The sequence below is a fragment of the Canis lupus genome, chromosome 15, assembly GCF_048164855.1.
Source record: "Canis lupus baileyi chromosome 15, mCanLup2.hap1, whole genome shotgun sequence".
NCBI classification, from domain to species: Eukaryota; Metazoa; Chordata; class Mammalia; order Carnivora; family Canidae; genus Canis; species Canis lupus.
Window position 1 is genome coordinate 46,390,207 of NC_132852.1, and position 11,880 is coordinate 46,402,086.

Consider the following 11,880-nt stretch of genomic DNA (forward strand, 5'->3'; position numbering starts at 1 on the left):
ACAATATGTGGCCTTTATGTCTGGCTTCTTCTTCTTCTTTTTTTTTTTTTTTTTAAGATTTTATTTATTCATGAGAGACACAGAGTCAGAGACATAGGCAGAGGGAGAAGTAGGCTCCTGTAGGGAGCCCAATGTGGAACTTGATCCCCAGACTGGGATCATAACCTGAGCTGAAGGTAGATGCTCAACCACAGAGCCACCCAGGCGTCCCTGTGTCTGCCTTCTTTCATAATGTTTCTGAGGTTCAGCCATGTTGAAGATGTGTCAGCACTTCATTCCCCTTCATGGCTAAATAATATTCCACTACATGGCTCTCTTACACTCCTATATCTGTTCACCCACTGATGGACAAATATTTGGGCTGTTTCCACCTTTGGGCTAGACAGACAGAGCTCTTTTGTGAGCAGAGCTGCTATAAACATTCACATGCAAGTTTCTGCACAGACACAGTTTTCATGTGTCTTGGAGTAAGCTGCTGGGTTCTGTGGTAGCTCTGACACACATATATAGTTTCATGTCTTCTGAAAACAATTAACACTGAGCAGTCCTCAGAGGCCAGCAACTTTTGAGTATCCTGCCCCGGTACCACTTCTGGACTTGAACTATGCTGAGGATGTGGCTCTGACATGAGGTGGTGCCACTTGAGCACCGAGCTGATGGTCCTCTAGCCTCCACCAGCACAGAGAAAAGGGAAACGTCTTTACTGATGTGTCCTACTGCATGCAGTTTGGGAAAACCTGAAGTACTCCTTTAATTCTCCATTAGTTCTAAATGCTCAAACTCTAGAAAAAGTAAGCATGTGATGCATGGCTTTGTGATGTCTGGGAGGCCTAGGAGGGACAACCCTACCTTGTAAATGTTCCAGTTTAAGAATCCATAAAATTAACTTTGAAGTTGATAAATGCTCAGCACATGAAGTAACTTAAAAGAAGTTTAACTTTGGATTGCAGCTTAAAAAAAATTGTAACTTATCACTAAGTTAACAAAGCATCGCTACATGTACTTGTTTGGGAAAATTACTCACTTTTCTTAGCCGTGGAGGTAAAAATACCTCAATTGTAGCAATTCCTGTTGTTTTATAATTTTCATTTCCTGTGCCACGTTTGATTGCTTTGCAACGTATTTCTTCTATTATCTTTTCTACTTCATTTTCACAACATTCTAGCCTGTCAGAGTACTTCTTAGCAAGGTCCTGTGAAGCAAAATCAGAGAAGAGATCAATGTGGTACAAACTCAGAAAAAACGGGGGCACAGCACAGACCAGCGCATCAAGGACTCTAAGGCAAAAAACTGCTGAGTGGTGGTCAGCCTATCAGAGGGAAATCCAGATAGGCTTGGCATCTTGAGAGATACAGAGGCTAGAAAGGATCCAGGGAAAAATAAAAACAAATAAGAGGTAGGAGAACAGACCCAATAGAAGAAGTGAAAGTAACTGAGATTATTGTAGGGGTAAAAGAAAGGATGGCCATGACTTATGTCCTGTAATACATTACACATTTCTAAATAATTTAACAGAAAATTCTGAATCATTGGGACTGGTTGTAAAATAATTTGCTAGAATGACTCAGCAGAATTCAAAAGAATACTATACTTACAATCGCAGTTTGTTATGAAGGATACAAATGAATATATAGGTGAAGAGGTACAGAGGTGGACTCTGGAAGGGCCCTGAGTGCAGGAGCTTCTATCCCTGAGGAGTAGGGGTTATGCCACCCTCTCAGCACACGGGTATATTTGCCAATCTGGAAGCTCCTGGAAACCCATCATTTAAGGGCTTTTATGGGAGTTCCATTATTGTAGGCATGATGGATTACATCATTGGCCTCTGGTGATTAACTCAATCTCTATCCCTCTCCCTTCCCTGAGGTTGGAAAGTGTGCTGAAAATCTAATCTTTTTTTTTTTTTTTTTTAAGATTCTATTTATTTGAGAGAGAGAGAGAGAGAATGCAAGCATGAGCTGGGGGAGGGGCAGAGGGAGAAGCAGACTCCATTGAACAGAGAGCTCCATCTGGGGCTTGATCTTGGACCCTGAGATCATGACCTGAGCCAAAGGCAGATGCTTAACTGACTGAGCCACCCAGGCACCCCAAAAGTCTAATCTTCTGATTGAAGTTTGGTCTTTTTGGTCACCAGCCACAATCCTGAAGGTATTACCAAGAGTTGCCTCACTGGAACAAAAGATGCTCCTATTACCCTTACCACTGGGGATATCCCAAGGGTTTTAGGAGCTCTGTATCAGGCATCAAGGACAAAGACCAAATAGCTTTCCTATTATGCCATATCTAACTCCTGAGCCAAGGGATAATAACAAGCAAATTCAGAAAAAAGGTCACAAGATGGGTTGTAAAAACTAAAAAGTGAGGCCTATCAGGAATGGGGAAAGATAGGAAGAAAAACTCTTCCCTCCTAAGTGGACAATATGATGCCCCTGTGACAACCCGTAGTCCCTGAAAAATCTACATCAGTTATCTCAGGATATTTGTACTGAGCAAGCAGAGATTCCAACATCCAATATAAAATATTTCTGTCAAAAATGATCAATGTTCTCCTGTTTGAGAAAGCAGGCAAACTTCAAGTTCTAGAAACCTCACGTAAAATAATGCCATTTCTGATGTTGCCATTAAAAATTGAGAAGTAATTATTAGAAAAATGTATTCTGAACAAATGAACAGATAGCCACTGTATAAAAAAAAAAAGCTGAGGGAAGGGAGCAATTGTTTTATAGCAAACCCTGTTAGCAAGGAAAACTGAGCAGCAACCCAGCTGCTCCCCATGAACACGTAATACACGCCCTAGTGGCATCAATACTGCTGCACCAGCAGGTCGAAATTAGTTCCAAATTACTAATTTTATCTAACACTGTGAGGGTATTAAAAATAGTATGTGCCCAGGAAATTAGAGAACATTCTCCTATGAATACAATCTTATTAAACAAAAATAAGCTTGTCAATTCCCAGTAAAAGGCGGGTACCTGCTTATCACTAATACTTTTGGTTTTGCAAACAGTTTACATGGTTAAACCTGGAAATTTCTGGGACTTCAGAATCTTATTTACCAAGGAGACTTATAACACTGCTATTTATTTATGTCTTAAAGGAAAATACCTTCAATGCCAAACCGACTTCTTTATTTTCATCTGTATATGGAGGTTTCCAAAGTTGAATTCTGTCTTCCCTTAAGAACTGGGTCAGTTTTGCTTGAAGATATTTCTTTTGCGCCATTCTTGAAAACAAAACAGTACATGAACAATATCCCACACTACATTTCAAGGCATTTCATAATTTACCAAACACGTTGATGTGTTCAATGTGGTAAGAAGAGCTCCCCTCCACTCCTTCCTCTCTTGTTTAAATTACTTTTAGATTAGTTTTTTTTTTTTTTAAGATTTTATTTATTCATTCATGAAAGACACAGAAAGAGAGGCAGAGGGAGGAGAAGCAGGCTCCACGAAAGGAGCCCAATGCAGGATTCAATCCCTCGGAAATCTGGGATCACGCCCGAAGCCAAAGGCAAACCCTCAACTGCTGAGCCACCCAGGCATCCCTATATTAGGTTTTAACTAGCTATAAACTTCTCTAAAATATACATTGTCTATAGGTATGTTAAAAGATACTATATACAATTACATATTATATGTTACATAAAATATACATTTCAAAGTTGCTAATATGTAGCAAGGTTTATTATACTTTTCTATTTCCTAAACTATTACTCTCTGATGTAAGAAAAAAGATCAAATGAAAGAAAGATGAATCCTTGAAGCTGCTTTCATAAACAACTCAACATAAATATATAAATTATCTTCTATTTGTATTTTGGTGAGTTTAACACAAAGACCAAGCACATTAGTATGATAAACATAAAAGCTAATGTGAACTCTGAAATACCAACATTCTCTATAACTGAATTTTTTTAGTTAAAAAGTTTTGCCAGAAAAAAATTTGTATACTTTCCAATAAGCACACAACAGCAGATCTATGTACACTATTCAAATCTAACACTGGTTAGATGATCATTTTACAGCTGAAAACACCCAGGCCCCAGGTTTGTAAAAGGACTTGGCCCAAGTCACAAAAGTTCACAGCCATAGCTAGCATGGGGATGTCTGCCTACAACACTGGACTTTGCATTTTGTCCCGCAATCCTTTGTTGCTGGTCTCTCCTGTGTAGGTAACTAGTCTCTCCCAAAGAAGCTTCTGGCAGCAATGGAGTTGTCTACTCATCTCTCACCAGCATAGCAATTTGAAGGGGTGGGTAAGGCTGCTAGAGAGGTCAAACAGCCAAATCAGAGAAGCAGTAAGAAAAGTGAGTTACTAGTTTCTGAATGATGAAGACAAGTTCTATTGAGTAAAAAAATATATACAAGGCTAATATAACCTTGATAACTAACTTTTTCTTTTTCTATATAGGGCATGTAGTATTCCACACCACCAAAACTCAAGTCACCTAATTTTTAAATCAAGTTTGTTAACTTCAGTGTATTCCATAAATAAATATTTTAAAAGAAAGTTCACACCTATTTTATATCAGTCTGAGGGGAGAAAGAGGGTAATTAGTACGGGAGGAGGAAAGGGAGTAAGGAACAAACACACCAATGAAGAGGTGCTTGTGCATCTAGGTGACCCACGTGAGAACCCTAGATCTTCAAGCACTCACAGAACAGCTGCTCACACAGAAAAACAGAAGTACTTAGCTTTTCAGGCACAAACCAATCACCCAACCACTATACGTAGTTCCCTACTCAAAAGTCCTCATGAATTCTGGATAAAATACCAGCAGGGAGGGGTGATCATTTCATGGGCAGCTTATGGAGGGAGGCCAGCTCTTTGTACCGCCTGATTAAAGGCCCAAAGGGAGTCACCAACGCAACGTGTGTCTCACACTCTGCCCACGGAGGGAATCAACAGATGGAGGTCTATGTGCATGAGACTTAACGTTTAAAAAGGATTAACCTGATGTTTTGTAATTAACAAAAACTTCAGTTACAGGCCACAGAATAAAAGAGGATACATACTTGAAACCAAGTCAAAACAAAAAAAATTTAATAAACCAGTTTTGAATTTTATTTTTTTTTTTTTTTTTTTTTTTTTTTTTTTTTATTCATTTATGATAATCAGAGAGAGAGAGAGAGAGGCAGAGAGAGGCAGAGACACAGGCAGAGGGAGAAGCAGGCTCCATGCACCGGGAGCCTGACGTGGGATTCGATCCCGGGTCTCCAGGATCGCGCCCTGGGCTAAAGGCAGGCGCCAAACCGCTGCGCCACCCAGGGATCCCCAGTTTTGAATTTTAGAGGCAGAAAGTTTCAGCATGCGTGCCATACAACGTCTCACATTACAGCCACAAAAGCAGGGATGTCTGTCAATTCTTTCTCAATAAAACGAGGGGGAAGGGGAAGGATGCCCAGAAGTTCATTAGTATCACTGCTCCAAACTGAAAGTGAAACATTAGAAACCACTCCTTTAACATTTTCACTTCCACTTCTGCAAAGAATCGATCTATGGTACCCAGAGCTTTTCAAATACACATGTACGTACGTATATTCAAAATGCATTCCATTTCCACCTAGGAGGAGTAATAAAAGATTCTTCAATCAAAAACTAAGAGTAAGGGGAGATGCCAAATGCAGAAGCAGAGCACTGCAGAATCAACCAGTTTGTCAATTAGCAGGAAAAAATCTAGCTCCGACTGCAAATAAATCTCAAATGACATGTGGGGAGGAGCGGTGTTAGGATCCAAGCTTTTCATCTAACGAGATTTACTTTAGCGTCTACGTATCTTCCTGCGTCTCCCCCAGGACAATTCCATCCAAACCCCCCACCCCCGGGCCCAGCCCAGCGCAGACCTAGGGCCGCGCGAACCGCCGGCGCGTCCCCGAGCCCCCGCCGGCCTCCGCGCCTCCGCCCGCCGCCCGCCGCCCCCCGCTGTGGCCGCGCCCACCCTGGGCCGGGGACGCCTCGGGGTCCTGCCGGGAACCGGGGCGTCACACGGCGCCGCTGAGGCTGAGACCCGGGTCGGGGACCGGCCGCCGAGCCGCCGCCTCCTCACCTGCGCCACCGCCGCGCCCGCCGCTACCCGCCGAGTGCCCGGATGCGGCAGCCGCTGCCGTTTGTTTTCATTCCGGGTGAGGCTGGCCCCGCCCCCGCCGCTGCGGCCGCCGCGCCACCCTCGCGCGGCCAGACAGGGGGGTTGTGGGCGGGGTCAGAGGGCGGGCGGGGCGGGGCGGGGCTAATGCGGGGGCGGGGCGGCTGGTGGGGTGGGCGGGGCCAAGGCGGGGTGGGAGGGGTGGTGCAGGGGGAGGGGAGGGGCGGGGCCTGGGGGAGGCCTCTAGCCCCCGCCGAGGAGCCCGGGGCAGTGTCCGGTGTCCCGGCGGGACCGCAGGCCCGGCCCAGTATGCTCGACTTGGGAGGAAATTGTACCTGGCTTCATTTCTCCAAAAGCTTTGCAGGCCAGCGGACCTTGCAGGAAGAACCCTTTACCCCGGAGGGAGAGTTGTTCCCTCCAGAAGCTCGGGTTTTCCTCCCGCTCTCCATTGGGCCTCCCTCCACTCACGGTGAAATTAGGTCGCTTCACCCGGACTTCCTGGCTCCTGTCCCGCGACACTGGCCCTGATAACTGGGTCTCCATCACACGACCGACCCCAAGGTCTATGGATATCCGTCCGCCTACTCCCAAAGCTCCCTGTCCCCCACCGTGGTAAAAACGGATAAAGCTGTCTGGGCTTTGTCCGAGTGTGTCTAGGTGAGAAAATAAGACAAGAGTGCATAAAAATTAAAGGCCACTTGTGAGATGCTCTGGGAACGTCAGCAGAACCCAGGTGGCTGAGCACAGGTTCTGGCAGAGCTTTGAGAAATGGATAGATGACCCTTTGGTAGATGGACCTCAAAATGGAAGAAGTCTACCTGAGATCTCTGAAAGTTTGCTCGTTTGAGGCTGCTGGCCCATCCTTTCTGACTCCCAAAACTGTTGTAGGGCCTGCTTTAGCATTGTGATGGGATGGGGCTTGAGAGCTTACTTAGGTCATGCTCGCAGGCAGCCAGCTCCAACAAATGCCAGGGGGGTACCTGGGCAAGCTACTTAGCTCTCTGTCAACACGGATAATAAGACTGTGCACCAGGGCATGGTGGCTAACCTCTTGTGCTGGGATCTGTCTATCCCTCTCACTACACCAGGACAACCCTCGGGATGCCATTAGCCCCAGCAGTATATTTTCAAAAATGGATGTTTTGGATCTAGAATAACAAACACCAGGGGGCCCTGGTGCGGACAATCTGAAAGGGGCTCTGCACATCCTCAGACATCCCCTGTCAGGAGACGTGAGGCAGGACCCCTCCTCCTGGTGCCCTTCCATTCCCTGGTGGGAAGCCTTAGTTGGAATGTGCCATTAAATCCATTTTAAGGAGGAGAAACATGTTCCCAAAGGTTCTGTATATGCCAGTGTATATCTCTGCCCATTACAGAGAGGCCACTGCACACACTGTGCAGAGCAATTTCAGTCCCCTTTTTCTCATCTCTTGACTTGGAAGCATTGCCTGTGGGTCCATCAGTGCATGCTAAGCTGGCAGATTTCTGTGTCTGTCCAAGTAAAGTCTTCTATCTCAAGAGACCTTCTTGGGGCACACAAATACTTAGAAAATCTTTGAAATTAAAGTTCTTTACATTGAGCCAAATCAGCTGCTTGGTCAAAAGACAAATGCAGAATGGGGGGAAATATTGGTACGTCACATCAAAGACAAATCTCCTTGGTGTATAAAGAGCTCTTACAATTCAATAGGAAAAGGAACAAAATAGAAAACTGGGCAAAGATCTCTGTGAATACAGTTCCCCAAGGAGGAAATACAAATAGTTCATAAACATATGACATATTACTTAACCCCTACTCAAAATGAGATTAATATAAATTAAAACTACACATGGGGTGCCTGGGTGGCTCAGTCAGTGAAGCATCCAACTCGATTTTGGCTCTGGTGTTGATCTCAGGGTTGTGAGATTGAGCCCTCTATCAGGTTCTGTGCTGGGCATGGAGCCTGCTTAAGAATCTTTCACCCAATCCCTCTGCCTCTCTCTCTCCCTCTCTAAAAACAAAACAAAACAAAAAACCAAACTACAACAAGATACCACCTTATGCCTTTCATCAGATGGAAAAAATGTGACAGCTGGTGAAGGCAGGGCTGTGTGGAAATAGACACCCTCTTTAGTTACTCCAGGAAGGTGAAATTGGCACAACTCCGACAAGGGCAATATGGCAGTAACTGTCAGAATCAAAATACATATTATCTTGAACTAATAAATCAACTTTTACCATTCTTGCTGTATTGTAGTAACCTGCCTCCTTTCTGTTCTTCCTAATGCTGACATTTAGTGGCTTCAACTGTAATTTCATAAGATGAAGAATTCTTCCTTATTTGTCTTTTTGTTTTTGTCGCCATGGATTTCATAGTAACAAGGAATCAAGTAATTTCTGCTGGAGTTGAACCAGAAAAATCCTTAAACATCCTTTAGATGACAGTGAAATTTAATGCTGAATGTTATCAACTCTTGCTAGAAAAGTAACAGGAAGTTTCAGCATGTTGTTTGGCTTTATTTAGAATTGCTTTGATCAGAACAATATACATGTGTTGGTGAAGTTGTGCAGTAAACTTATTTTTTAGAGATGAGGAAGTTGATTTAAAAAGAAAAACAGCTCCTTCTTGATTTTTCTATTTATAAATGCGAATTTGGGGGAAGTGGTTATAAACTGGAATTTTCAGGGAATTTCAATGATGACTCACATTTTCAGTCTGGTAGATTTTCAATCAGTGATAACCTTATTTGGAGGCATGGCCATTTTATTTAGGATCCTAGCTGGATGAGAAGAACATGGAAGGACAGAGAAACCAAGCAGGTGGTGAGGGAGATTTGTTCCCACCCTGGTTGGGAATACATAATTTCAACCCCACTGGAGGATGATGGAAGCTGAAAAAAATTTTGAAAAAATCCGATGTAAGAGTTACTCTGATTTCCAGGAAATGTGGGTTGGAAGGCTGGATTTCAGATACCACCAGGAAGGGCTTGGCTGCTCACCTGACCCAAGTAGAATCCCTCTGAAAGCATGCAGTCCTCAAGTTCTGTGTCCTGGTTTCGAATCCCCAGCATGTTCTGCTCCCAGGTGTTTAACCCAGGTACCTCTGTTCATCTGTCTCCCAAGAGGTGGGTGGATGATGTTCCAACTCTCAAAAGAAAAGAAATGACAAAAAAAAAAAAGAAAGAAAGAAAAGAAGTGACGGCAGAGATGATAAAGGAAATCAAACCATGGTATTAGTACTATTGAACTAAATTCAGAATAATCTATGTTTTGTCATTTAACCCATTTTCAGTGTTAAAAATAATTTGATATACAGTATTAGTTTTGTGATTTTAAGTCCAAGGGTGAATGGAAACTAAAATGAACATAGTGGCAAGAAAGTAGTAGTCATTGCTGTAGGCTTGTGGTTTGAGAAACTTCCATGGAATACTAAACTACTTTTTTTTTTCTTTACTTGATTCTGGAAAATGATTAAAAATCACATAGCTTGCATGACAGTTAAAAAGGTAAAATCTTGGGCAGCCTGGGTGGTTCAGTGGTTTGGTGCCTGCCTTCGGCCCGGGGAGCGATCCTGGAGACTGGGGATCGAGTCCTGCGTTGGGCTCCCTGCATGGAGCCTGCTTCTCCCTCTGCTTGTGCCTCTGCCTCTCTCTCTCCCTCTGTGTGTCTCATGAATAAATAAATAATTTTTTTTTTAAAAAAGGTAAAATCTTCTGCTCAGGTCATGATCTCAGAGTGGGGAGATCAAGCCCCACATCAGGCTCCATACTCGGTGGGGAGTCGGCTTGAGAGTCTCTCTTTCCCTCTGCCCCTCCCTCTGCTTGTGTGCTCTCTCACTAAAATAAATAAATCTTTTTTTTTTGAATATTTATTTACTTATTTTATATATAGATAGAGAGAGAGAGAGAGAGAGAGGCAGAGAGAGAGGCAGAGACACAGGAGGAGGGAGAAGCAGGCTCCATGCCGGGAGCTCCATATGGGACTCAATCCCGGGACTCCAGGATCGTGCCCTGGGCCAAAGGCAGGTGCCAAACCGCTGAGCCACCCAGGGATCCCTAAAATAAATAAATCTTTAAAAAAAAAAGAAAGGGAAAATCAGAAATCTCCCCCATCTCTCTTTTACAAACACACACACACACACACACACACACAACCAATTGCCTAAAACTTTGGGGAATTCAAATTCAACAGGTGATTCTTTTTTTTAAGAAAGATTCATTTATTTGAGGAGAAAGGACAGAGGGAGAGCGAGAATCCTGAAGCAGACTCCCCACTGAGCACAGAGCCAACAGGGGGAGGGGGAAGGCTTAATCCCATGACCCTGAGATCATGACCTGAGCCAAAATCAAGAGTTGGTTGCTTACCTGATTGAGCCACCCAGGTGCTCCTTGGCTCCACTTTTGAGCAGGTTGTAACATTTGCTTTGTTCCCTTATGGGTGCAATAAAATCTTTGACACATGTTCATTTTTATATGAATAAATATAAAACTCACTGAATGTGAGTCTTGGTTTTACTTTTATTCTGAAATGTTACCACTTTTTATGCCCTGGAAAAAGTTGGCTGCTGAGCCTCTAGACCTTGTGTCCATGGTCCAGATGAAAAGAGGGGAAGGGCAAAGAATGCAAAGCATGTGTCAACTAAATCTATCCATTTCCATTAGGAAAACAAGAGCTGATCCCAAAGCCCCACCCCTTAAACTTCTGACTTGACTAGAAAAAAATGTTATTAGAAAGTCAATAGATGGGGCACCTGGGTGGCTCAGTGGTTGAGCATCTACTTTTGGCTCATGTGATTCCGAGGTCATAGGATCAAGTCCTGCATTGGGCTCCTGGCAGGGAGCCTGCTTCTCCCTCTGCCTGTGTCTCTGCCTCTCTCCCTCTCTCTCTCTCTCTGTGTCTCTCATGAATAAATAAATAAAATCTTAAAAAAACAAAGAAAGTCAATAGACTACGGGCGCCTGAGTGACTCAGTCAGTTAAGCATCTGCCTTCGCTCAGTCATGATCTCAGGGTCCTGGGATCAAGCCCTGCTCAGTGAGAAGTCTGCTTCTCCCTCTACCCCCTGCTCGTGCTCTCTCTCTCTCTCTCTCTCTCTCTCAAATAAATAAATAAATAAATAAAATCTTTTTTTAAAAAAAAGAGTCAATAGACTAGAAAAAAAATAGCCACTACTACTTGTGTGTCATTTTGGAGAATCACTGCTTACCCCCTTAAAAAATTCCTAATCTACCAGGAAGGAAGAAGAGGGAAGCAGACGTTGAATAGATCATCAGCAGTAGGTGGCTCCACCAAAAGACATTTAGGCAAAGCTTCAGTTTGATAATATCTACTTCTTGTTCCCTCCTTTCCCTTTCTTCACCTTCCAACCTCTACATCTCCAGTGCCCACTTCCTCACAAGTACTAAATTGTCACTCTGAGGGTACCTGGGTGGCTCAGTGGTTGAACATCTGCCTTTGGCTCAGGGCGTGATACTGGGGTCCTGGGATCGAGTCCCACATTAGGCTCCCTGCATGGAGCCTGCTTCTCCCTCCGTCTGTGTCTCTGCCCCTCTCTGTGTGTCTCTCGTGAATAAATAAATAAAATCTTAAAAAAAAATTATCACGCTGCTCCAGCCTAAGTGATTCATCCTAATGTGCCAGATACTTGGTGTTAACCCAAAGGAGGGATTAAATAGCAGCCACAGAGCTTAATAAAGTATGAGATTGCTGTGATCAGGGATAGTCTTGCAATGGAGCCTGTTGGGAGGAGACAGGCAAGGAGAGGGCTCCCTACTCCATTGGCTGATGCCTATATTACCTGCACAGAGTCAACCAATCCC

At 43.8% G+C, this 11,880-nt stretch overlaps 1 protein-coding gene and 1 long non-coding RNA gene across 3 annotated transcripts in view; both read right to left on the bottom strand.

Annotated features, from left to right (window-relative positions):
- The window catches only part of NUB1 (negative regulator of ubiquitin like proteins 1), a 29,236-nt gene extending 23,037 nt beyond the window's left edge, over positions 1-6,199 (bottom strand). The window contains exons 1-3 of one of the 2 annotated variants that reach the window (XM_072776930.1): positions 6,047-6,199; positions 3,106-3,223; positions 1,025-1,192 (exon numbers count right to left, since the gene is read on the bottom strand). In XM_072776930.1, the coding sequence (XP_072633031.1) occupies positions 1,025-1,192; positions 3,106-3,222 (285 nt within the window). In that variant the 5' untranslated portion in view covers position 3,223; positions 6,047-6,199. The remainder of the gene's footprint in view (positions 1-1,024; positions 1,193-3,105; positions 3,224-6,046) is intronic. The other variant, XM_072776931.1, reaches the window with a different exon arrangement.
- A 2,370-nt stretch (positions 6,200-8,569) lies between these two features.
- LOC140604426 (uncharacterized) lies at positions 8,570-10,755 on the bottom strand. Its single transcript, XR_012007319.1, has 3 exons — positions 10,427-10,755; positions 9,062-9,209; positions 8,570-8,953 (listed from the first exon to the last, which is right to left on the bottom strand). It is a non-coding gene; the product is annotated as an uncharacterized lncRNA (long non-coding RNA).
- Between the last annotated feature and the right edge of the window lie 1,125 nt (positions 10,756-11,880).